Source organism: Zootoca vivipara, chromosome 5 (genome assembly GCF_963506605.1).
Source record: "Zootoca vivipara chromosome 5, rZooViv1.1, whole genome shotgun sequence".
Taxonomy (NCBI): domain Eukaryota; kingdom Metazoa; phylum Chordata; class Lepidosauria; order Squamata; family Lacertidae; genus Zootoca; species Zootoca vivipara.
Genome location: NC_083280.1, coordinates 50300861 through 50324617, shown reverse-complemented (window position 1 = coordinate 50324617; position 23757 = coordinate 50300861). Strand labels below are relative to the sequence as shown.

Below are 23757 nucleotides of genomic sequence, written 5' to 3'. Positions count from 1 at the left end.
TTTCAATCTTTCAATTCTTGGGGTTGCTTCTTAATTTCTTTTCTTTTTCTTTCATTTGTTTTAAAATAACTTCCTTTCTCAAATTCTGTTCTTTTTTCCTGATTGCATTTTTTTGAATCAAGAATCCTCTCATCACAGCTTTACAGGCGTCCCAAATGGTCTTTTTTCCCAACGTGGTTTTCAGATTTATCTCAAAATAATCCTTCAAAGTTTTTTGAGCCTTCTCCACAATTTTCTCATTTCTTAATAAAGCATCATTCATTCTCCATCTGAATGTACCCTCTTGAGATGTTTTTAAGTCCAATAGTACTGCGTTATGATCAGAGCAAGTCCTTGGACAAATTTCCACATCAATAATCCTCAGAGATAACTCTCTTGTAATCCAAATATAGTCGAGACGACTCCAAGATTGATTTGCATTTGAGAAGAAAGTTTGGTCTTTTTCCAATGGGTTTTTTAACCTCCAGGTATCGATCAAATCAAAATTGTCAATTAATTCAAAGAAAGACTTTGGTAGTCTTCCTTCATTGGTAATTTTCTGTCTTTGTGATCTGTCCATTAATGTAGAGACCACTCCATTCAAGTCTCCCAACAAACATAATTTGTAATCCAAATAGTCCAAGAGTTTTTCATGTACTTTTTTGAAAAAGTCTGATTTTCCTTCATTTGGTGCATAAATTCCCAGAATCAAAAAATTTTCGCCTTGAGATGTTATTTGTATTGCCACATATCTTCCCTCTTCATCCTTGAATATCAATTTGGGATTTAATTTTTCTTTTGCATTAATTACCACTCTTCGTTTCTTAACTTTATCCGATGAAATAAATTCTTCGCCCAATTTTTTATTTTGTAGAATTCTTCGATGTGATCTTGTGACATGTGTCTCTTGTAAACATATTACATCCAATCTTTGTTTTGCTAGGATGTGGTAAACCTGGTTCCTTTTTCACCTTGACTTCAGTCCATTCGAGTTCCGAGACAGGATCTTCAGCGACATTTTTGAATTTATCTTGGTGCCGTTGCGCCCTCTCCCAAATCCGAGTCAGAGTCCAACTCTATTGGTTCTGGAAGTGGCCCTGGAGGTGGTAGTCCAGGTCCTTGTAGTTCTCTTTCGAATTTCTGTAGGAATTCTCTTTTTTGGTCAATAGACCTAATCTTAATCTTCTTTTGTCGGTATTGAAAATTTAATCCTTCCGGAAAGTCCCACTTGAAAAAAATTCCTTTTCTCCTTAGGTTAGTTGTCAAATCAGTGTAGTGGGCCCTCAGGTCAAGGAAGAACTTCGGTAGATCTTTAAAGAGGATGATCTGTGATTCTTGAACTTTCAAGGTTTTTTGGTAGTGTAATCCAAGTATTCTGTCCCTCTGTTCTTTGGTTTGGAATGAAATCATACAATCATTAACAAAGTTTTTATCTTTCTTTGATCTTGTTCCAAACCTAAATGCTTTGATGATTTGTGATTCAAGTTCTTCTTTGGTCAGATCCCAAGTTTTGGTAAATTCTTCAATTATCGTGGCTTTCAGATTATCCTTCTCTATTAATGGAAACGCCCTTATCCTGAGATTCCCCTCCCTCTGCGCTACCTGCGTCTGGTATGCTTGCTTTTCCAATTCGTGGACTTTCCCTTCTTCCAATTGAGTCACTCTTTCCTCTACGCCAGCCACTCGAACTTTAACTTGAGAGATGTCTTTAGAGATGGCTCCCAGCTCGGTTCTCAGTTGCTTCAGTTCTTCTGTGGTGCGCCATTGCTCGTCAGCAGATTTTTTGAGTTCTTGGGCGTTGCGTTCTAATCCTTCTTTCAGCGATGGTAGTGTTGCTAAAGCTGATAAAACCTGTTCTTCAAATGAGGCTGAAAGAGAAGATTTTTTATTGGTCTTTCCAGTTGAGGCCTCTGGCCCAGACATAATGATGTGTATATTTAATTTTATAATCAACAGTCCTTTAGTCCCTGGGCCAGATGTCCTTTAGCCGGTAAAAAAGTAAGCTGTCCTTCAACAGTAGCTGATTAGCTCAAGATCGGTCTTTATCAGTGCTTTTCCCAGCAGGAAGCAGCTGCAGGCACAGTCGCTGTAGCTAGCTCAAGGTCAAACTTTATCAGTGCTTTTCCCAGCAAGAAGCAGCTGTAGGCACAGTCACAATAAGTCACAGTAAACTGCCTTAAGCAAGCAAATTGAAACAGTCTATTAACAAGGTATACAAGGTAACTTATGCTTTTTTAGCAGAAGAGGGTAAGAAAGTTGCAAATTCCTTTTTAAACAGTCTTTTTTCCTCTGTCAGGAAGGTAGCAGGCAGATCAAAGCCTGTCAAAGGGTGAACAGAAGTTCATAGACAAAGGCTCATTGTGACGTCACAGTGAGCGGCTGGGGTGAACGGAGCTCTGCTCCGGGCTTTCAGAAGCGATTTCAGCAGTTTTTTAACCTTTAAAATCAGCAGGGATTCTTCCTCAAGCCCTGCATTCAAAGTTAGAGAAACAGGGGCTACAAAGTATCAATTTACAGTCCGCTGCGGAGTTTGCCAGTTGCTTTCAGTTTTGCCGCAGCATCGGGAGAGCCCGACTTCCGTTTCTTTGAAGCTCTCCCCTGGCCAAATTAAATCCAAATTAAAAGTTGTACTCACTGTAGCCAAGTTTTCCAAAATTTTGATGACTATTTTAGAAGAAATTAAGCGCTGAGTCCGCCGCCAGCTCTTGGAGCTTTCCTCTTGGGGGGAAGCGATGTACTTGCTGGTGTCCTTGCCTCCACTTCTCCCACTCTTGCACCCTTATTAGGGCTCTTCGGGGGGAGGAGATCCAAATGGACCGCTGCCAAGTTTCCACGGCTTCAGGACGCTCTTCCTAAAGTTTTTGGGGGCTACGCGCTCTGCAACCCCCCCAGAACCCTCCCAAGGGACAGGAGAAAACTCTCCTGCGTCCGCCGGCGATCGCGCTTAACCAGGAAGTTCCCCCTTTCCATTACTTTCAATGGGAAAGTTTGCTTCAGGTTAAGTACTCCACGGACCGTTTGGAACGGATTAATCCACTTTCCATTACTTTCAATGGGAAAGTTTGCTTCAAGTTAAGTATGCTTCAGGTTAAGTACAGACTTCCGGAACCAATTGTATACTTAAACTGAGGTACCACTGTATAGACAAGGTGGTTATGTCAGACATTTAAAGCACAAAAGCCTTTCTAACATAAAGCTTTTAAATTTATGGCTGAAAACCAAAAAGGAACATGAAAAGCAGGGTCTTAAATTTTAAACTAGCAATAGAAAAGTCACTCTCCCTTGTTCCCATCAAATGTGGTTGATTGAGATGGGAGATGAGTGTCCCTAGATATTAGCATATTGTCTTGAAAAGCACTGCTTGCGTGTACAGCTATCTAACAGAAGTACCACCCAGAGTTATATTAAGATGATAGATGTGAAAAACATACGTGTACTTTCTTTGAAGTTCTTGTTGTTTATAATAACACATTTTCCAATTTTCTTGTAGTCCATACGATATAGGAATTCTGAAGCAACAATTCGGTTTCGGCTAGGGAAAGAGGTCTCTGGCTCAATTTCCTGTCCATTCTTCTTTTTTCTGTGGAAATGTAATTAAATGTTCATAGACAGAACACAAAAGCATTTCAAATTTTCATTGATGCTTAATTGATTATTAAGTATTGTGTTTCTCTCATATGTAAGCTTTATCATTAAGATATTTTGCCAAGTTTTCCTTCACCAAATAGTTACGCTGGGGGGATCTTTGTTTTTCCATTTTTGTGCAATACACTGTTTTGTTGTTGTTAGCAGCAGTAATCAGTATTAATGACTGCAGGATGAAGAATAACTCAAAAGAAGAGTTATTTTAAGTTTCCTCAGGAGATTGTAGCCTGTACTTATTATTGTATTATTCAATACTTCTGTCAAGAAACGTTTGTTTGTTTTTACAGCTCCAAAAGATATATCTTAAATTCGCCTTAATTCCGTTGCATTTCTAGCCATGCATGTTTTGGCAAAATATTTGTCTAATTCTGTGTGGAGTTAAATACCATTGGAATATTGCTTTAAATTAGTTCTCTTTTGGATTCATACTAATAAGCATTGTTAGAATCAAGAAAACAAATTTATTGAGAGGTGGGCCTTGATTTTACATTTCTTAAATGACCAAGTAAATGACAGTATCTTTCCTGATGTCAATCGACAGAGTTCCAAACACACTAAAAATACTTTGTTACAACTGCGGAACGTGTATAATGTGGCACTTTTAATAGGCCTAGTTCTGCAGATCAAAGCAGTTAAATGGGCACAAGCAAACTGTTCCCAGGCTGTGCATTTAAGACACACATTCCAACTTTTTAGTGATTGCAAGTTCTTGGTCACAGCATGCTATTACCAACCAAAGACTACCTGTAGAGCAGCGGTAGCTAACCTTTCTTCGGCCAAGAATAGGAATGACAGATGGTCAACCCTCTGGGGGCCAAATGTCAAAGCAGCCGAAGTATGAAAGTGGAGGGGTGTGGTGAGAACTTCCGTTTTCAAGCCTGCCCTTCAAAAGTTTTTCCCAACAGGTAGTCTACACTATTTTAAATCTGTTGTTGTACAAGTGTATGGAAAGTCTTTGGGGAGACACCCAAAACATTTTGGCATCATAGAAGCAAACCCACAGGTGTGAGCAATAAAATTATATATTTTAAATGGCAAGTTTTTGGGTGTGTGGGTGTGTGGGTGTACACAGGTTAGCCACCCTGCTGTGGACCTACTATTACTATACAAGAAAAAGTATGATTAGTTTTAAGATAGCAAAAGTGCTTTTATTAATCTAGTCCGAAAGAAGATTGGTACAAGTGTGAAGCCATAGCAACCTTTCCTTACCATTACTGTGGCCTAGGTAGCAAACAGAATGGGATAATGTCTTTCCCTCTTGTGTGTATAGAATTCCTACTCATTGCTGGCCTCAGCTGATATTTTATTTAAAAAAATACTCCCCCATCCTTAAGACAGTTCCCCTATTTTTTTGTGTGCTATCTGGTGCAAGCCTCTCTTTTACATCTTACTGCCTTACGCGGGCGGGCTATTTGTGCCAATAAAGTACAAAGCCTTTTACAGAACCTGAACTATGATTAATTTTTGTTGCTGCTGCTGCTTGTAATCTATTAACTTTTTGGGGGAGGGAGGGGAAGATGACAAAACCCACAAACAACCTACACACCAAATTCATGTGTGGGGGAAAATGATGTCATGAAACTGTGGTGTTATAGCCTTCCTGTCATAAAGAACTCTAAGAAAAGGAAGTACTTGCCTTTATTTTTTAAAAGTTGAGTTACATAAACACATCAAAAAACAGTGGCCTGATTCACACACCAAACTATGTTTTAAAATTACAAGAATGAGCCACAGCAAAGAATGAGCCTTTGGCTTACATCTGCCACTGCTCCTTTGGAGTGGCTGGGCGGAAGAGATGAAAAGCTTCTATGGTTTAGCATTATCCAAGCCCTGAACTACAGTGCATCTTAACTAGGGCTTGTTGAAACAAGTCAGATTATTGAACTATGGTAAGCAGTTTGCTTGTTTCAACAAACTACAGTTAAGGATAACCACCATTCCTCAGATTTGGATAACGGGGAAATAAAAAATGGAAGTGTTTCTAAAGTCCTCCTCGAGGCAAAAGTGCAATTGTTTTTCATTCCTCTGAGCACTCAGAGCTCAAATCGTCTGGTGAAAAACAGCTTTGAACCTGATGAGGTGATCAGTTGATCCTATTTGTTGAACCAATCATTCTTAGGAGAGTTGGAAGTGCAGAGCCTTCTGAAGCATAAGGCCAGACCAAGGCATTTTGCTGACTGAGGCAACATGGTTAACAGCACCGTGTCCTCCATCACCCTGAGGTAGCAGGCCAATTGGGGGTGGATGGCAACAAAGGGGAATGGCTGAGGGGCTCAAGAAAACAGCTGGGGACTGCTGATCTCCAGCATCTGAGGCACTCTGCCAAATTGTAGGGTTGTCCCTGTTGAAGCAGCACAACGGGCTGTAGATGCTAACCATCTCTTGTAAAAAGGATTTTGCTACAACTGCCATGCTTTGGGTTTGTGTACAGAAAGCCTCTTTCTTTAGCATAGTTCTTTTCCAACTTCTATGTTTAAGAAAACCATTCCCTATCAAACTTGTCTCTCTACATGCCTATTTATGTTGCAAAGGATTGTAGGGCAGAGCTCAAGGGCTGAGCCTGAACTATGAAGAACAGGGTCTGCTATCCTAGACCTGCAAGTTAAGAAACTATGTGTACAGTGGAACCTCGGTTTACAAACACCTCAGTTTACGAATTTTCGGTTTACGAACGCCACGAACCCATCTGGAATGGATTCACTTTCCATTACTTTCAATGGGAAAGTTCGCTTCAGTTTATGAACGCTTCAGTTTATGAACAGACTTCCGGAACCAATTGTGTTCATAAACCGAGGTACCACTGTACTTAGGAAGAGTAAGTGTGCAGCGAAGAATAACAGAGTGAGATATTGGGCTCCTGTAGGTTACAGGTGGAATTAAGCCTCTGGATTTTTAAGACCTGGAATAAATACAAGAAAACTAGCCTCTGCCTTTGCTAGATAATTTTAGTGCACCTTTGAGGTCTCTTCTCTCCTTATCCTGGCCTGGGCTTGAGATTTCACATGGGACACCAAGCACAGCCGGTACAGCCTTGTCATTAAACCAGGAAAAGAGAGTCTGCTCTAGAACAGGTTATATCCTCAGCCCTGTACAGTAAGGGAAGATTGTTTGGGATAGGACAGCTGTTATCCATGCTTGCAGGCCATGGATGATCTCAAAGGGGAGCCCCTGATTAAGCTGGCTGAGGAACCTGAGGTCTCAGGAAAACAATTGGCAGTCTACCATTCTGCCTATTCATGCATTCACTCATGTGGTGAAGCAGGGAGGGTCTGCCCTCTTGGCCTCATCCCTGACCCTGTGACCCCACACCAGTCTTGCCTCTGGCACCTGCATGTTGAGTGTGGGTGTCTGAAATGGAGTTCTCTGCTTGTGAGCAGCTGTTCACAACTCAGGGTGCCATGTGACCAGGGCAACCTGATTTTACACATGTGCGGATCACATGGAACCCCTCTGCATAGGTAGCTGAAAAGAGGTTTCTTTTAAGATGCCCATTCAAAGGAAAGCGGACATCTAGGGAAGCCATATGGCCAGCTCCTCAACACATTAAACCCGTTGCATGCAAGTAAGGTGAATAGGCCTAAAGTATGTTTCTTTTGTTTCCCGCTCTGCCTTTCTTCCTCATATTTGTCTTCTTGATTTGGGGAAGCTATTATGATAATGCTGGAGAACCCCTATGTGATTCAGGTTTAGACCCATATTACTTTAATCTAGATGGACAACTGTGAGAAACAGTTGGTACTTGTCCAAGGAGTGGCAGAACAAGAAGGAAGCAAATTTGTAGTGGGGAACAAACCAGATTTTGGAATTTCCCTTATTTGCATGCCAAAGCAAATCATGATAAATTAGCTTGTTTGAGAATGATAAAAGCAGGTCACTGGTTTATATTACTCTTTGATTTGTGCCCAGCACAAGCTCTTCAGACTGAAACAGCAATGCAATACCTTTTTAGTGAAAAATAAATCTATTCTCAAACTTAAGTTTCTGCTTACAGAAATGTAAAAAATTACAACAAAACACAACTTGTATAATTAATTACAATAAACAAGTTTGCTTCTTAAACTTGACCAAAGTAACATCTTGTAACAACACATTCCCATAAACCAATCACACTTTTTATGTTTTCACATGACATTTTCTTTGACACAATGTGCAATTACAGTAATTATGTGCAGAACTGTAAACTTCTTACTTTGTTTCAAGGCAAGAGAGGTTTACATTTTTATTTCCCCCCAGTGCTATGCTTTAAATAAAATACATCTGTACATGAGTTACAGTTAATCAAAATGAATACTTGCAGGGTTAACATTTTCAATCAAGAGATTGAAAAGAAGCCTTTTCTGTTAATCATTTTCTAGATATGGTTTTGGGTTGTCTGGATATGAAGTGCATAATTGTAACAGTATGAATTTACATTTATTTGAAATTTGAGGCCTTCAAATTCTTATGTCAGACTGCTCAATTACTGGAAGCTTTAATGCAAATAGTAAGATTTCTGTTAAGAAAGAAGTATAAACACCAAGACTGAAATAGTATACTTACGGCCACCAGCAAGAAACTCAGGCTTTAATCCTATGTACACTTATTTGTGAGTCACATTGCAACTGTGGGGCTTGCTTCCAAATAAATATGCATAGGATTACCCAGAGAATATGACTAGTGAGTAGGGACATCTAACCATTCTTGTGAAGTGGGCTGTCTTATGAGTGACAGTAACAACCAATAGTTTTTAGGTCGTCCTACCATGCAGACCTTATGGGAGACCTATTGTGCTTTTCAAAGCTCTCCTGCAACAGTAAACACACACCCCCTCCAAAAACCACACACCAAAAGTCTAGCACACATACATTCTAGTACTGTACTTATCTTACTGCTGAAGCGGTTTAGCTTTCAATAGAGCAAGAAACGGCTGGCAAGCACTGAGTTGTTTAAATTGGCTCCTTTGATATGCACCCAAAAAAACCCAGCCTTCAGCTTAGACCAACAGCTGAACAATACTGGCCGATTATGAAGTGCTGAACAACTTGGTAAATGTTCCAGAACTGCCATTTTCATTAATCAATTGTGGTAGGTCATTGTGCTATAAAAATGGTGCACTTTTAACTGCTGCTTCCTCATTCATGTTTTTGTGTTTCATTCTTTACATAATATTTATTTCCTGGGTGCATCTAACACAGGGTCCCCAAACTAAGGCCCGGGGCTGGATGCGGCCCAATTGCCTTCTAAATCCGGCCCGCGGACGGTCCGGGAATCAGCATGTTTTTACATGAGTAGAATGTGTCCTTTTATTTAAAATGCATCTCTGGGTTATTTGTGGGGCATAGGAATTCGTTCATATTTTTTCCCAAAATATAGTATGGCCCCCCACAAGGTCTGAGGGACAGTGGACCGGCCCCCTGCTGAAAAAGTTTGCTGACCCCTGATCTAACAAGTAACCTAATACGCTGTATGTTTTTCTGCATGTAAAAAAACAAAACAAAACTGAAATGCAAGCATATTAATAGTTGTTAAAGAAATGCCAATGGTGAAAAAAATATGATGTAGAAAATATATTGAGCTATAAAAGACTCTGGAACTCTGGAAAAGGCTGAATGCAGTTGTTGCATGGGGAGGTGGAGGGGCGGGGGAGATAATCAGATGGCTGCAGATTCAGTTGCTGAAGAAAGAAAAACTTTCCTGGGAATAAGCCCCAGTGAACTCGAGTGAGGCTTTGTTCTGAGTAAGCATATGTAAGATTACACTGACAATTTCAAGTAAAGTACAATAAAACAATAAGCTGCAGAACATTATAATTCTCAAATGCCTGTGGAGAGGAGACATGCAGATGCAAAGTTACTTATACACATTAGCTAGAACCCCCATGTAGTTCTGAGACACAGGGCCATGGAAAGTGAATTCACTGGGACCACTGACAATGTAAAAGTTAATTATACCTCAAAATGCTCTTTCCTTCGCAAATAATCAAGTTTAGATAACAGCATCATAGTCCCTTCAGACAAAATAGGGCATCTTATTCTATGCATGTTCTGAATTCTTTTATTCCAATACCAGATATTATCAAGTCTTGGGTGTACCCAGTAAGTCCCTTGAGTAGAGTTTAAACACGCAAACTGAAATGTGTCTAATTTTTAGAAGCTATTTGAAAAGCTGCCCTAACTCCTTAGGGCCAAATCTTCTCACCTAACAAATCTGGCAATTGTGGGGGCAAGAAAGGGGGAAAAGGAGAGAAGGGGAGGGAGTGAAGTTCTGTTCCACAAATGGCACAACTTTGTTGCAGCCTCCGGCCAGTATGGGTGGGGGGAAAACAACAGAATTATATTTGTAAATGAGGCAGGACCAAAGGTTTCGACCCCTGTACCTAATTTAAGATCACGAATAATAATTGGGATCATCTAATCCAACCTTCCAACTGAATGTATTCCTGCCATCCTCTGATCACTGGCAATTTATACAACATCTTTTGCACGCACAAACACACCCATTCATACTTTTACTGTTATCATTCCTTTCTCAAACCAAATTTGCTTCAGCTTCAAACTTCACACCACTCATGTAGCTCCTCTTGTGTTTGTTGTCAGAACTGAAGACTGCTATTACCTGGCACAGCTTTTTAGTCTCTTGCTTGTCTCATGCCATCATGCTATCTCTGCACACAGCCACTAAGGGTAACATGGCACTTGGCCTCACTTGGCCTGGAAGTTGGGCCAACACTGATGTGGGGAGGAGTTGCAGGGTGGATTCCTCCCCCCCCCTGGCATGGAGCTTCTCACGTTACCTGAGCACAAGAAGGACCTGTATCACACTGGCTACCATCCCATAATGTGAGAAGGTACCAATAGACTACTGTTGCTTTCAAGGGAGCAAATACTTCTCCATTTCTATGCCTTACTGACCTGTTTTAATTCACCAAACAAATGTGGATTGCCAGTCATTCAGGAACATCAAAATGCTCATTTTCTGAGTTCAGGGTGCTAAATTATCTAAACTCTATTCTCCCCCTCCTGCAAAAAGTGAAAGGGAGACACAAAGAATGTACAATACCTTGGCTCTTCATCAAGTGGTACACCACTCTGCATCTGAAAAATACGTCCACCTTGTGATGATGAATAGGTTTAGTGTTCTCTATTAATGCCAGCATCCCACCATGCTTACACTACATTAGTGACTGAAGCAGCCTACGGGTGTGTTCACAGACCCAATGATTTGTCTGTGTCAGCAATGGGTCACGCTGGACATTTCTATAGGGCTATTGAAACCTCCATAACTATGGCCTAACATGCACACCGAGGTCATGCAGGTCTCTTCCGCTCCTGCTGACAGGCAGAAAGCATGTGCTTCCACCACTGTGATTCTATCACTGTTCTGCTGTAATAATAATGCACAGATTTTTATTTTTTTAAGTGCTTCAGCGATAGACACATGTGGCTCTGTGAGCAGAAAGCAGAAGGTTGCTGTCCTTTGAAGCCATCACCTAACTCTGATATACAACCTCGCACTGTATCAAAGTAGTGTTCCTGAAAATTCTTAAACTTCTTTGTAGAAAAACAAGCATTTCAGTCTATTTAATACCCTATATTTACTAGTATATGAAATTCTACATGTCTGATGTTGGGATCCTGCCTAATTAATTTAAACCAAAAGAGTTATATGCACATTTTCTTTCTTTCTGATACTGCACCCCTGACATCCTCGCAAATAAATTTGTCGCAGGACAGATTAAATAGGTTTGCACTTTACTTTCTGTACCCTTGGAGAACAAACTGTCAAACTCTAGGATATAATTATCCAACATCAATCTGCTGCCAATCCCCCTATTTCCCTTTCCCTAAAAGAAATGAAATTCCAAGCTGGACAATTACACATATCTGAACACACAATCGAAAGAAAACCCAGACCCTGCAATCTGAGGCTCTTCTTCGCGTGTCTGGAGGGCTGCAACACAAGAATGGGCCAGCAGCCTCCTTACACATTGTTCTGAATTCAATAAAGAGTTAGAATTTAATCCAACCCCTAAATTGTTGGATCTGGCAAAGGTTGGAAATAACACAGGGCAGTTTCCTCGTGAGGTAATCATGTGATAATGGCTGAGTCAGATGGGCCATTGGGAGATTCGGTCCCAGACAGGCTAACACAGGCATAGCCAAACTTGGCCCTCCAGCTGTTTTGGGACTACAACTCCCATCATCCCTAGCTAACAGGACCAGTGGTCAGGGATGATGGGAATTGTAGTCCCCAAACAGCTGGAGGGCCAAGTTAGCCCCACCCTGGGCCCTGGTTTTAGCCAGTAAGACAAAAAGTGCTAGTTTTTTAGGATTGCAGTTGGCAGTGATACGCTAGCGAAAAAAACTGTGACAGACCGTAAAAGGAGAAAGAGAACATGGCTGATTTCTGTTTTGGATCCAAGGCTGCTGCCCCTATGGGAGGAGTGAGAGACCCTCTTGGAGAGTAATGCTGGGAACCTCTCCATCGTAGGCTCGGGTTGTAAACCATATACCATAAAGATAACAGAGTCTCCACTGTGCTTCATTTCCAATAGGAGGCATGAACCTTGGGTAAGCACCTAGGCCCCTGGGATCTCATACTGCTTGGAGATTGGGGGTGTAACAATATATTTAGTCACCAGGCAAAAACATTCCTCTTCTGACAGGCCTTTGGCTAATCAAATCATCTATGTGTGCATGAAATTATTGTTTTCGTTTGTTACTATGGTATGTACTTTTGTGTTCTATTGTAAACCATCCTGTAATCCTTGGAATGAAAGGCAGTATACAAATTTAATAAATAAAGAGACTTTAATGGTAGGTCTGGAATGGATGGTCCACTCCTGCCTTTGTCAATCTGATGCCCTCCAGGTGTTTTGGACTGCAATTCCCACAGCTCTGCTGGCTGGAGCTGATGGGAACTGTAGTCCCAAAAATCTGGAGAGCACCTGGTTGATAAAGAATGGACTACTAGTCAATTGGCCTCTGGAGCGGGGACCATAAATGTATATAACCATGGCTAAAATAAGGATTGAATTTATTTATATAATTATGTCCTGCAACTTCAATACAAATGTATGTATGTTCACAGCAGCTAACAGAATACTGGTGGTTAAAAACAAAAAGTACAACTGAGTTATAATAATAGACAATAATGAATGCAAACCGATACAGAAAATAAAAGGAACAAAATAAAACAGCCACAACCCACTCAAATAGGTAGAAAAACCAGCCAAATGTTTACATTAGCGATTCCTAAAAGGTTATGGTGCCTAAGTGATAATCTGAGCTTCTTAGCATAGTTCAGCTGGGCATTGAGGAGGTACAGTAATCTCACAGTGTACCTCCCCACGTCCTTGATAGATCGTGGGGAGTATAGCATGAATTTAGCAGCAAGGAGATCAGTAACCTGTGCCTGGCTACATACAGGCTATGAGTTGTTCCCCTGTGTAACAACAAAGCAATGTTCTTCTCTTTGGCAATGAAGGTTAATTTCACAGAAGTCAGCTTTTAAAGGACACAGCAGCATAGAGTGCAGAAGATGCCTAGATCAGGAGAGGACAAATGATTGCAAACTTAATTAATTTCCCCCCAATAAGTTTTGCTATGCACGTTTTGCTTCTCTAAGAGATGACAGGAACCTGTCAGCCATCAAAAGTTGGTGGAAATTAACAACCAAGAGAGGGGGTGGTGGAAGACAAGACAGGTAGCAGAAATAGGCTGGCACGAAACCCTCCCCCTTCCGTTACATCTCAGAAGTTGTCAACGTAAGTAGCTATTAAGCTATGTGCAAGCTCCATTAAAGAAGAATGCAAGGCCTCTGGAACAAGGTCTTCCAGGCTCCTTTTCTTCAGCAAAATACTGAAGTCACGCAGCGGATCAAGCTTTTGAAAAGAGAAATGACCCAAAAAAGTAGAACTTGGATGACGACAGTTTTGGGTAACAATTCAAGAGCAACCCCCAAACTATTAGTGCGGATCAGAATATGGCAAGTTCAGAAATATGCCGAATATCAATGCGTTGTATCTAAATTGCTCAAAAGAAATGCATTCAGGCACTCACCAAACTAGGATTCTTGTGCATGCTGTGCGCACCCACATCAGAAGCACTTCATAAAAGTTCAACATGGATGTTATGTACATGCTCATTTGCCCAGTTAGTGAGAACCAGTGTGGTCAAATGGTTAGTGTCCGATTATGACCGCTGATGTAAGAATTAGAGACCCCAGGTGTATATTTTATTTTTATTATTTTAATAATGTTTCATTTAACCTTTTAGAATGTATTAGGCTTGCTTTCTGGGTGAAAGTTGTACAAATGGCAGGATGTTTTAGCACCAGAGTATCAATCTGCTCTCCTTGAAACTATATGAGACCCAGGAAGAGGATTTTATGATGCTATTCCCTCACTGAAGGCTAGGTTGCCAGGGTAACGCTGGACATCCGAGACCTAAAATGGTCAAATGGCCAGGGAACATTGGGGCCACGCCAAGGTGATGCAGAGGTGAAGATACCAGTACGGAGCCATGCGTGCTTTACTTCTCATGACCTGTAACCTTTCCTGATGTATGTGAAGATGTTTTATGACTCTTTGTTTGCTGTGTTTGAACTACTAGATGAGCTTTGGTTCTGAAGTGTTTCTGGGCAGACCTTCTCAACAGGCACACTTGAGTTGAGTGATCTCTGTCCTACGGTATGGCAAAGCTATAATAAATGCTGGGTCCCTAAATCTGGATGCTGCACTTGGAAAGGGTTTCCTTGGTTCTGTGGTTCATTCAAAAAGTGGTTGTTCCTCACCTGGGTAACGAACAAGGTGGTGTAGAGGTGAATCCTTACCTGGGACACCAGGTTTCAAACCTATTCAGCCACGCAACTCACTGGATGAATTGGGCCAGTCATTAGCTCTGTCTAACCTACCTCACAGGGTTGTTGTGAGGATAAAAATGGGGAAGGGGAGAGCCATGTGACCACCTTTGAGCTCCTTAGAGGAAAGGTGGGATGCAAACAATGAAATAAACTTGCATGCACACTTACATACAGTCATACCTCATGTTGCATCTGCTGCGGGTTGCGTTTTTTCATGATACAAATGCAGCAGACCCGGGAGTGTTTACTTCCGGGTTTTGCCGTGCGCACGTGCGCAGAAGTGTTCTGCACGCTTCGCACATGCGCAGAAGTGCTCTATCGCACTTCCGCGCATGTGCGAAAGCGCCGCTCAGGTCACTGACTTTTTGGGGTGCAAACGGCACCTGGAACGGATCGCGTCTGCAACCCGAGGTACCACTGTACCCAGTTTGTAAGAATTCTGACTCTTTTTCCTCCCCGCCCCAGATGAAAAACAGTGGAAAAGACAACTTGTCACACAGGTGTATGTACATGGCATGTGCATGGTGTAGGCATGGTAGGAAAAAAGTGCATATGTAAGATCCCTAATTGGGTGTACATGCTCTGGATCCAACTAACATTGAGGTCAAAGTCCTGATGCCTTTAAGTTACCGGTAGTTGAAATGTGCTTAGAAATGCTGTTCTCGGAATGTCAACGAATCACCAGCACAAATCGCAATATTGGATGTAATCTAAAAGACAATTCCTTACTTGGAGTGTGCATACTAGTAGATTATTCACCTATTCTTGTGATGAAATATGAGTTGCCTCACTCCCGCTGCAATTAATCTTGTGGCAATGCAGTTGCAGAATGGTTTCACTGTGTACCAAATTTGGCTCCATACACATCATCAGGTAACAAATGCTCTAGAAGTGGACTGCTTGTGGCATGCTAAATGTGCCTCACTTCACATTTTATAAACCCTCATTGAATTATTCTGAGAGCACTATGTTGATTGGCCCAAAGAATTGTGTAGCAGAACCATTAGTCTGATTTAATCTAAATGAAGGAAAGATAATGGAATCCAACAGAAGGAATTAATGTCAAAAGATCCCCCCTCCCGCTGCCAAATCTTCCTCACCCGTTTTGTCATTGTACTTTCAGTGACATTTACAGTAATGTAATACAATAAGCATTAACTTTTAAGCTGCGACAAGTAAAAACAGATCTCAAAGATCTTAGGACTTCTAACAAGCAAAAAGTTATATTCATCTGCCATCTAGTGGGAAGAAGATATACAGGTTTGTTTAAAAATCCAATCCAATCAGTAGATGACTTTTCTCAAAATACGGCAATTTTGCCTTAAAACTAAACCAAAGACAGAGAGCCCAAGACCGCCCAGATGTTGGATACAACCACCCATCAGGCCTAGACTGGCCCAGATGTGAACTGTAGTTCAGCAACATCTGGAGGGCCACACGCTCCCCATTCCTGCACTATAAAAAGAAACATGGAAGTCTGTTGTCCAAATAAAAATGGATGTGTGTGTGTGTGTGTGTGTGAGAGAGAGAGAGAGAGAGAGAGAGAAGGGGGAGCAAATTATGATGAGGATTCCCAAATTGTGATCTGGGAGCTTTGCTCAGGTGTCTGCAGTGTTGTCTGTGGTTTTGTACTCGAAGACCAGAGACAGCACATCCATCGCATCAAGTATTCATAAGATTTTAATTGTATTTTTATTGCTTCTTTTATTTCTTGTATTGTTTTTTCATTTAATTACAATTTGAATTTAATGTAATTCAAATTGTACCACAATAAAATACAATCTGTAAGAAATGAAGGCAGAAACGAAAATACAACTGAACATAAATAGTATCTAGAATAGTGCATTACAATTACTACAATAGGCAGAAAAATATGTGGTCTGCTAAGACCCTGAGCAATGTACAAGCGGTCCATGGGGGTGGGTGGGGAGGAGTATGGAAGGCACTGGCGTATTAAGTATTTAAGGCAAGGCCCAGCCTCACAGTTTGGACTGGATACAAGTGTGGCAGTCAACTTTATTTCACTGGTTCCTTTCTTGAGATATTCCCACATGGGAGGAGCCAGAGCCAGGAAAATGCATCATAATCTGCCTCTCTAGCTCTCTAACCATGTTTCAAACAGGTACCAACTCACCTGCCTCTTACAGACGCAGCATAATCAATAGAAAGTGAATGAGAGAGAACACACTACTAGGTTCACCCATAGCTGTCAAGTTCTCCATTTTTTAAGGGAAATTCCATTATGCTGAATAGGCTTCCTCACAAGAAAAGGAAAAACTTGACAGCTATGGGTTCACCTTCTTTTGAAACCTAAATTGTTCTACCTTGTTAACAATCATTATACTTTTCTATGCACTGGAGTGCCTGGCGTGCTATGGTCCATGGGGTCACGAAGAGTCGGACACGACTAAACGACTAAACAACAACAATGCACTGGAGTTGAGTAATCCACATACTAGCATTTAATTTGACCTCTTCTAGGTAAAAAAAAAAAAAGTAGCACCATGATTTTGAGAATCCCTAAAGGCAGACACACACAAAATACACAAACTTGCTGCCACTTGACAACAGAAATTAAACATACACACATACCAATTAAAATAGGCTGCACTACAGGTTCCCCATATTTGCCCTTTAAAAAATAGAATCCAATCACGTCCAGTTGGCCAAATCTTAGCAATCATGACCAGTGGAAGTCAGGTACAGTGCCCCACCCAATCCGCTTGTGTTGCTTCTACACCCTTAACAAACAAGCTTATATTTAACTCGTGAATCAATACTGTGAATAATTTAACTGAAGGTAAACATCTACTTGGGACTGACAATGGTTATAAATACAAAATATAATTAACAGCTATTTTTGGAATTTAATATTCAGAATTCAGTTTAAAAGGAAAAGTAATAGTTTAAATTATAAGATTCCCCCCATGTGGAACAGGTGTAAGGTTTATTTCTAGTATGTAGTGCATTTATAGGTCTGCATGCAATGCTCTCTTCCTTTTGTGCTATTGGACGGCTGAGTTTGAAGGCTGCACAGCAAAGGAACCAAACAACAGCTGCACTGGCAGAAACCTGTTGCACAACCAGTGCTATTTTCCCATTAGAATTCTATCAGTGGATCCAGAATAATGTCAAGATAAAATTCTTTTGGACCAGCTAACAAACATGTGCCTTACTTTGAAAAGAGTGAAGATCGTTGTCTTCTATCTGGCTTTGCATCTGGAACATCACCACTGTCTCTTTCATCATCGTTCTGCATCTTTGTTGGCAAAGGATCTGCGACTATTTAGAGAAACAAATGACAAGAATGCTATTAAAACACTTTTTAAAGCCCCTTTTCTTGCCCATTTCAGAATTACAGAAAAGTTGTGTTCTCAGCCGATTAAAAAATTACTTTCAAAATTTAGGAAATTTTAGAATTTTAGAGTTTGAATTTTGCTTTTGAAGTTCAACTTAAGAGAGATGCTCTTCAAAACTAAATATCCACAGACATCCTGAGTACCTAGCACCTCCCTTCGTGGTATACTCATCTACACATAGAGGTGTGCAGTTGGCAAGGAAAATCCCACATGTGCATAGATATGTGTATAAGAGAGATAGACTGACTGTGCTCAGAACCTCTAAGGCTGCACATTCACACTTGCTTTGGAGCCCCTGGGTTACATCTGAAACTCATTGCTTTTCCTTGGCTTCTCCCCACACCAGCTTGGGAATGCAGAAACGCACAGCCGCTTTTTACCTGGTAGGCACCTCTTGTTTCCAGATGAAAGGGTGGTTGTTAGATATGAAAAGGTTCAGCCCCACACTTCTGGAGGGGTGAGGTGTAAATAGCCTAAAGTTGTGAGCCCCTTCCTTTACCTTTCAAGAACCCCTAAGAAGAAACATAAGGAAAGCCTGCTGGATCAGGCCAATGGCCCATCTAGTTCTGCATACTATTCAGTGGCCAACCAGTTGCCTATTGGAAAGCTGCAAGCAAGACCTGACCACTGTCCCCCTCTTGCCATGAATGAAAATTATCCCTGAATTATCACAAAGGTAACTTCTTTATTCCTGACGAGAGGGTAGACTGTACAGAAATTTTATACTGTAGGTCCCTCTAACAAAACGGAATCACTCTCTAGGCTCCATAAGGTGGTCATTATTTATACTAGGCAAATTGTAGGATGCAAACTGGGCAGTGAGAAACCCCAGTATCCGGCTACATTTCACAGAATAGTGAAAAAAATCTGCATCATGCAATCTTGTGGTAATGAGTCTGCATTATGAATCTGCTTAACGTTCTTTACTTTTTTATTTATTTTAAATTTATGTAAGTGACAAGGGATTATGAGTAGAATTAAAGTGTGTGACCTTGCATACAGGATACCGAAGGAGCTGCAAAAATATTAAAATTGAAAAGGGTAGAAAGGAGAGTTTGGTGGCACTATATAGGTATTTTTCAGACACTGACAGGTCAACAGGCCTCTGTAGCAATTTGCAGCTTCCTCAACAAGCAGAAATTCACCAGGTCAGGGTTGTTGTTGTTGTTTCTACAGGCAGGAATGCCATAGGCGTAGCCAGGATTTAGGGGTGCTGCTTTCACCTCCAGAAAACAAGGGACAGTCGCGAGTACAGGAAGTGGGGGTAGGGGAACAGATATTGGAAACTAAGTGGGCGGGCGCAATAGGTTATCGATAAAGGGTTGAAATGAGCGAGGCGCAGAAGCGGAGAACTTCAAAGGAAAAGTAAACGGGACGGAGCCCGGCGCAAGACGCCAGGAATTGGAGGCTCGACGGGGCAGGCAGGGCCAAAGCGAAGCGTGAAGCGTCGGAAAGGGCGCAGCTGCGCGTAAAGAGGCAGGCAAGCAATGGGGGCCGAGCGTTCCCTCCATCCCACCCCGGGGAAAACTTGCCTGGGCGCGCTTGGTGAGGAAGGGGCAAGCGGCGCGTCTCTCTCCGCCGGCGCTCTGCTACGTGGAGCCGCGAAAGTGAAAGCGAAAGGTCCCGCCTGGGCGGCGCAGGAACCTTGCAGCGCCCCCGCCCGGGCAAAGGTCCCAAAGCGGAGTTTCCCCGTCCCCGGCAGCCCTTTGGAAACTAATAAGGCGCTGCAGGTGTTGATTCATGGCCTGTAGTCACTTTGAACTCATCATCAGCCTTCTAGGCGCAGTACACGCCAACCCCGCGGGGCAGAGGACGAGTCCGTTTCATTGGGTGTCGTCCGGGCAGATACTCCCCACGCGCAACCACATTTCGAAATAAGTGAAGCGACGCGCCTTTGCCATCTATAAGGGAGGGAGGGAGGGAGGGCGGCACTTTAGCCCGCAGTCTAAAATTATCCGATGGCACCATAGATTCCACCCAAGGAGACAGGCCCCGAGGGAAGGCAAGGGGGAAGTAAAATCCTGGGAAGGGAATTCCCTCCGGCTTCTCTTCCAGCACGTGGCTTGGCTGGGACGCTGCGTGGTTGGGGAATGTTGGAGCTGTTTTGTTTTGAAATGTTTTTGTGTGTGTGCTAACTTTGTGTTAAATATGTATTCTGTAGTTGACCTTTGTAATGTTTTATTTTGAAATCTTGTTTTAGTTTTCTGTTATGTTGCTTTGATTGTATACTCTATATTTGACTTCCTTCAGATTGTTTTATTGATGTTTCAGTGTGCTGTAAACTGCTTTGAGATTTTTCTTAAAAAATATAAAGCAGTATAGAAATGAAATAAATAATAAATAATAATAATATATCTCCTGCTTTGAGGACACTTGGGTACAAGGCATACAGTACATTGAAATCACATGATGCCTCCCAAAGAGTCCTGGGAACTGTAGTTTGTTAAGGGTGCTAAGGAGCTGTACCTCCTCGAGGAGTGCAGTTATTACTGCGATTCTTCGAGGAAGGAATTGTGCGCTTTGGATGTATTGTTATAAGTTTGGGTGTGCGGACAGACTCTCTATAACGTCTAGGTTCAGTAAAGGGTTAGAATACAGTACAGGCAAACTCATCAATTCACCAGTTAAGCACAGTTTGGTTAAAACTATGCCAATCTCCGTTGCATTAAAGTTATGATCACAAGCCCAGTAATCTCACATTGCCAGCTAGGGATAAGCTGATTGCTGGTCATTATCACATTAAAAGATGGGTCCTTGGGTCTGGCGCATAGCTGTCAAGTTCTCCCTTTTTTAAAGGGAAATTCCCTTATGCTGAATAGGCTTCCTCGGGAGAAAAGGGAAAACTGGAGAAAGGTGTAGAATTTCAGCCTTCATGAGTAGGAAAACACGGAAGGGGGCAGGCTTTGCCCAGAGAAGGAAAAAAAGTGTCAATTTACAGGAGGCTCTGGTTTTTGGAGAAAAGGTGTTCTGGAAGGTGGAGGGGAACAAAGGGAGAACCATCTTGGCTCTAGCTGGAGGACGATGCACTGAGGCACCCGGAGCCATGGCTGACTGCTGCTTTGGTCCTATGCTGAAGCAAGAAGAGAGGCAATGAGAGACACTCCAGGGGCATAATGTTCTGCACCACCTCCAGTGAAGACTTCCAGGTGTCAATGAATGAAGGCACTAGTCTCCACTGCTTTGGGTCTTCCTAATGGAAACACAACCCTGGGTAAGTGCCCGGAGCTGCTGGAATCTCCTGCAGCCACTTAGTGGAGATTGTGTATGTATGCAGTAGGGGTTCCTAGCTAGGCCGACTGAGCTATCCCTTAGAGATCCTTCTGCTCAATCTCCAAGTCTTTGGAAGGGCTGCAGGTAGGTGGTACAGAATCTGCTTTGCATGCAGAAGGTCCCAAGTTCAATCCTGGGCATCTAGGTAGGGCTTGGAATGTTCCCTGTCTGAAATCCTGAAGAGCAGCTGCCAGTCAGTGTAGACGATACTGAGCTAGATGAACTAATGGTGTGACTCAGTCTAAGGCAGATTCCTAAGTTCCTATTGTGTCTCCTTATTTTCAGCCCAAGAAAAATCTCAAATGCCGATTCCTGATGTATTTCAGCAGCGGTTTCTCAGAAATCCAGGAGAGCCGCTGCCAGGCAGTACAGACACTATTGGACTGGAAGAGTCTGATTCTGGTAAGACAGGTCCCTATGTTTTGCTGTAAAGTCCTGCTTTTTTAAAAATATAAATATAAAATATGTTTTTATAAATATGTATAGCACTATAAATATATAGGGCTATAAATATAGGTATATTTATATAGTTATAGTCCTATAGATACAAGTCCTATAGGTATGTTTATAAAATAAAATAAATATAACAGGGAGAATGTGACCTTCCAGGGATCCCTATCAGACCCTCAGGACTCTCGTGCCACCCCCCTCCCCAGGCCACCTCCATAGAATTCCAATTGTAATACAATAAAGTACATTATAAGAAAAAAATGCAATACAATACTATTAAAATATTGCCATATTTTTCTGTGTCTAAGACACCCCCATTTTTTAAAACCCAAAATTAAGAAATAGTTTAGCTTTTGGGGTGGGGCAGGTCACTTTCGCCAATTGCTCACCCACCTTCCCGCCACTGCCGATTGCTTGCCACAGCCACTGCCGATCACACACCTCACTGCAGCCGCCAATTGTCTGCCTGCTCGCTGCCACCAACAGCCCACCCGCCCACTTGCCACAGCCGCCAATTGTTTGTCCACCTCGCCACAGCCACCAATTGCCTGCCCAATTGCCACAGCCAGTCACCAGCAGGCCTTGCTGCAGCCATCAATCACCCGCCCAATCGCCACTGCCATTCTCCTGCTTGCTTCTGCCATTAATTGCACGTCTCCCCCTCTGCATTCACTATCTGTGTATAAATTACAGTACAATGGATATGCCATCTTCTGTCTTCAACCACAAAGCCACAGACACACTACAGACCAGCTGACTGAAAATTCACAGAACAAAGTTTGGGGAGCCCTGGTCTAGAATGATGGATGCGGGGAGACTGAATCCCTGCCAACTCTTCCAGGACAAATTTGCCCCAATGCCTACAACGCAGATTTTGACTCAAAACGTATGGCATTCTGTGCATATGGAATAAAAGTATGGTATATACTTCATCTAGAGAAATATATGCTGTTAACCAAGGCTTTTTCATTTGGGCAAGGTCAGTTAAGGCTGACTGACCATAGCATTTTTGTGGCCAGATAGCGTATATTCTGAGGAACAATCTTTATGTGGGGTATATTGTGGGCACTGTATTCCATTTCCTTTCAGAGCTGGAAACTCAAGTTGTGTACAGAACTCTCTTGGGAAGCTGCCTTGCCCTGTTCTTCTTTCTGTAATAATGACACACAGCGAATAGATAATAATCTAAAGATGAAGCGACATATATTTAGAAGCCCATCCTGAGGTTCTGGCAACTCAACGTTAAACCCCATAGCTTAAATATTAACAATTAGATGTTCTTGCTCATATGACCATGATGCTTCACTGTGAGTTCACTCTACTATTTAGAGAAAGGTGTTGCTGAATTCTCCCGTCTCTTTCCCTTCCATGAACTCTTACACAGATGCCAAAATAGCCCCTCTTAGTAACTGGCAGCTTTAAAAACCAGACAACAGCTGAGTTTGAAGCAGAAGCTAAGCAGTAGGCAAGCAGAAGCTTTGGACTGTGGATTGGTGTGACAAGACTGGAGTGTGATTTCTAGGAAACAAGGCATTTTAAAGTTATAATTTCCTTTGAAATTTTGATACAGTCTTTTCTATTCGATAATTTCAGGATGAATATTCAACCTTGTGCCAGATGTGGCTATGGGGTTTATCCCGCAGAGAAGATTAACTGTATTGATCAGGTCAGTAGATGCTGTTATTCTTCACCATTATGGAGAAAAAATATCTTACATAAATAACCCACTAATATGCTTTCAGATAGACAACCTGCATCTCCTTTAATTTAACTTGGTAGAAAATATTCTACACTTTCATAATCTTTATTCATGTTGCATAAGTTGGATGTCAGAACTGAACTTTGCCAAGGGTGTAATTTGGCGAAACATTTTACATCTTTTAAAGGTTACATGCGGGAAATGGATCTTTTTCAGACTGTGAGAAGAGTTGTTTATTAGACTGCCAAGAATAATCAGTTATACGATTTTAAAACAGACTAATAAAATCTGAAACACAAGCAACTTTCACTGTATTTTTATCCTTGCTATTTCTAGACATGGCACAAAGCCTGCTTTCACTGCGAGGTCTGCAAGATGATGCTTACCGTGAATAACTTTGTTAGCCACCAGAAAAAGCCTTACTGTCAAGCGTAAGTTTTTCTCCAGATATATAGCAAGGCAACATTATGTCTACGGTATATTATCTATCAACAGGTTCAGACTGGATTGAAT

The 23757-nt window shown here is 41.8% G+C and overlaps 3 protein-coding genes across 4 annotated transcripts in view; 1 reads left to right on the top strand and 2 right to left on the bottom strand.

Moving 5' to 3' along the window:
* The window catches only part of CASP7 (caspase 7), a 32438-nt gene extending 12734 nt beyond the window's left edge, over nt 1-19704 (bottom strand). Inside the window, exons 1-3 of one of the 2 annotated variants that reach the window (XM_035132912.2) lie at nt 19358-19704; nt 17643-17748; nt 3411-3559 (exon numbers count right to left, since the gene is read on the bottom strand). In XM_035132912.2, the coding sequence (XP_034988803.1) occupies nt 3411-3559; nt 17643-17725 (232 nt within the window). In that variant the 5' untranslated portion in view covers nt 17726-17748; nt 19358-19704. Of the gene's footprint in view, nt 1-3410; nt 3560-8163; nt 8957-17642; nt 17749-19357 lie in introns of those variants that run through there. The other variant, XM_060274753.1, reaches the window with a different exon arrangement.
* The window catches only part of HABP2 (hyaluronan binding protein 2), a 165139-nt gene that overhangs the window by 49995 nt on the left and 91387 nt on the right, over nt 1-23757 (bottom strand). The window lies entirely within an intron of this gene.
* The window catches only part of NRAP (nebulin related anchoring protein), a 60066-nt gene continuing 59218 nt past the window's right edge, over nt 22910-23757 (top strand). Inside the window, exons 1-2 of the mRNA XM_035134073.2 lie at nt 22910-23211; nt 23581-23675. Coding sequence (XP_034989964.1) covers nt 23140-23211; nt 23581-23675 — 167 coding nt within the window. The 5' untranslated portion in view covers nt 22910-23139. The remainder of the gene's footprint in view (nt 23212-23580; nt 23676-23757) is intronic.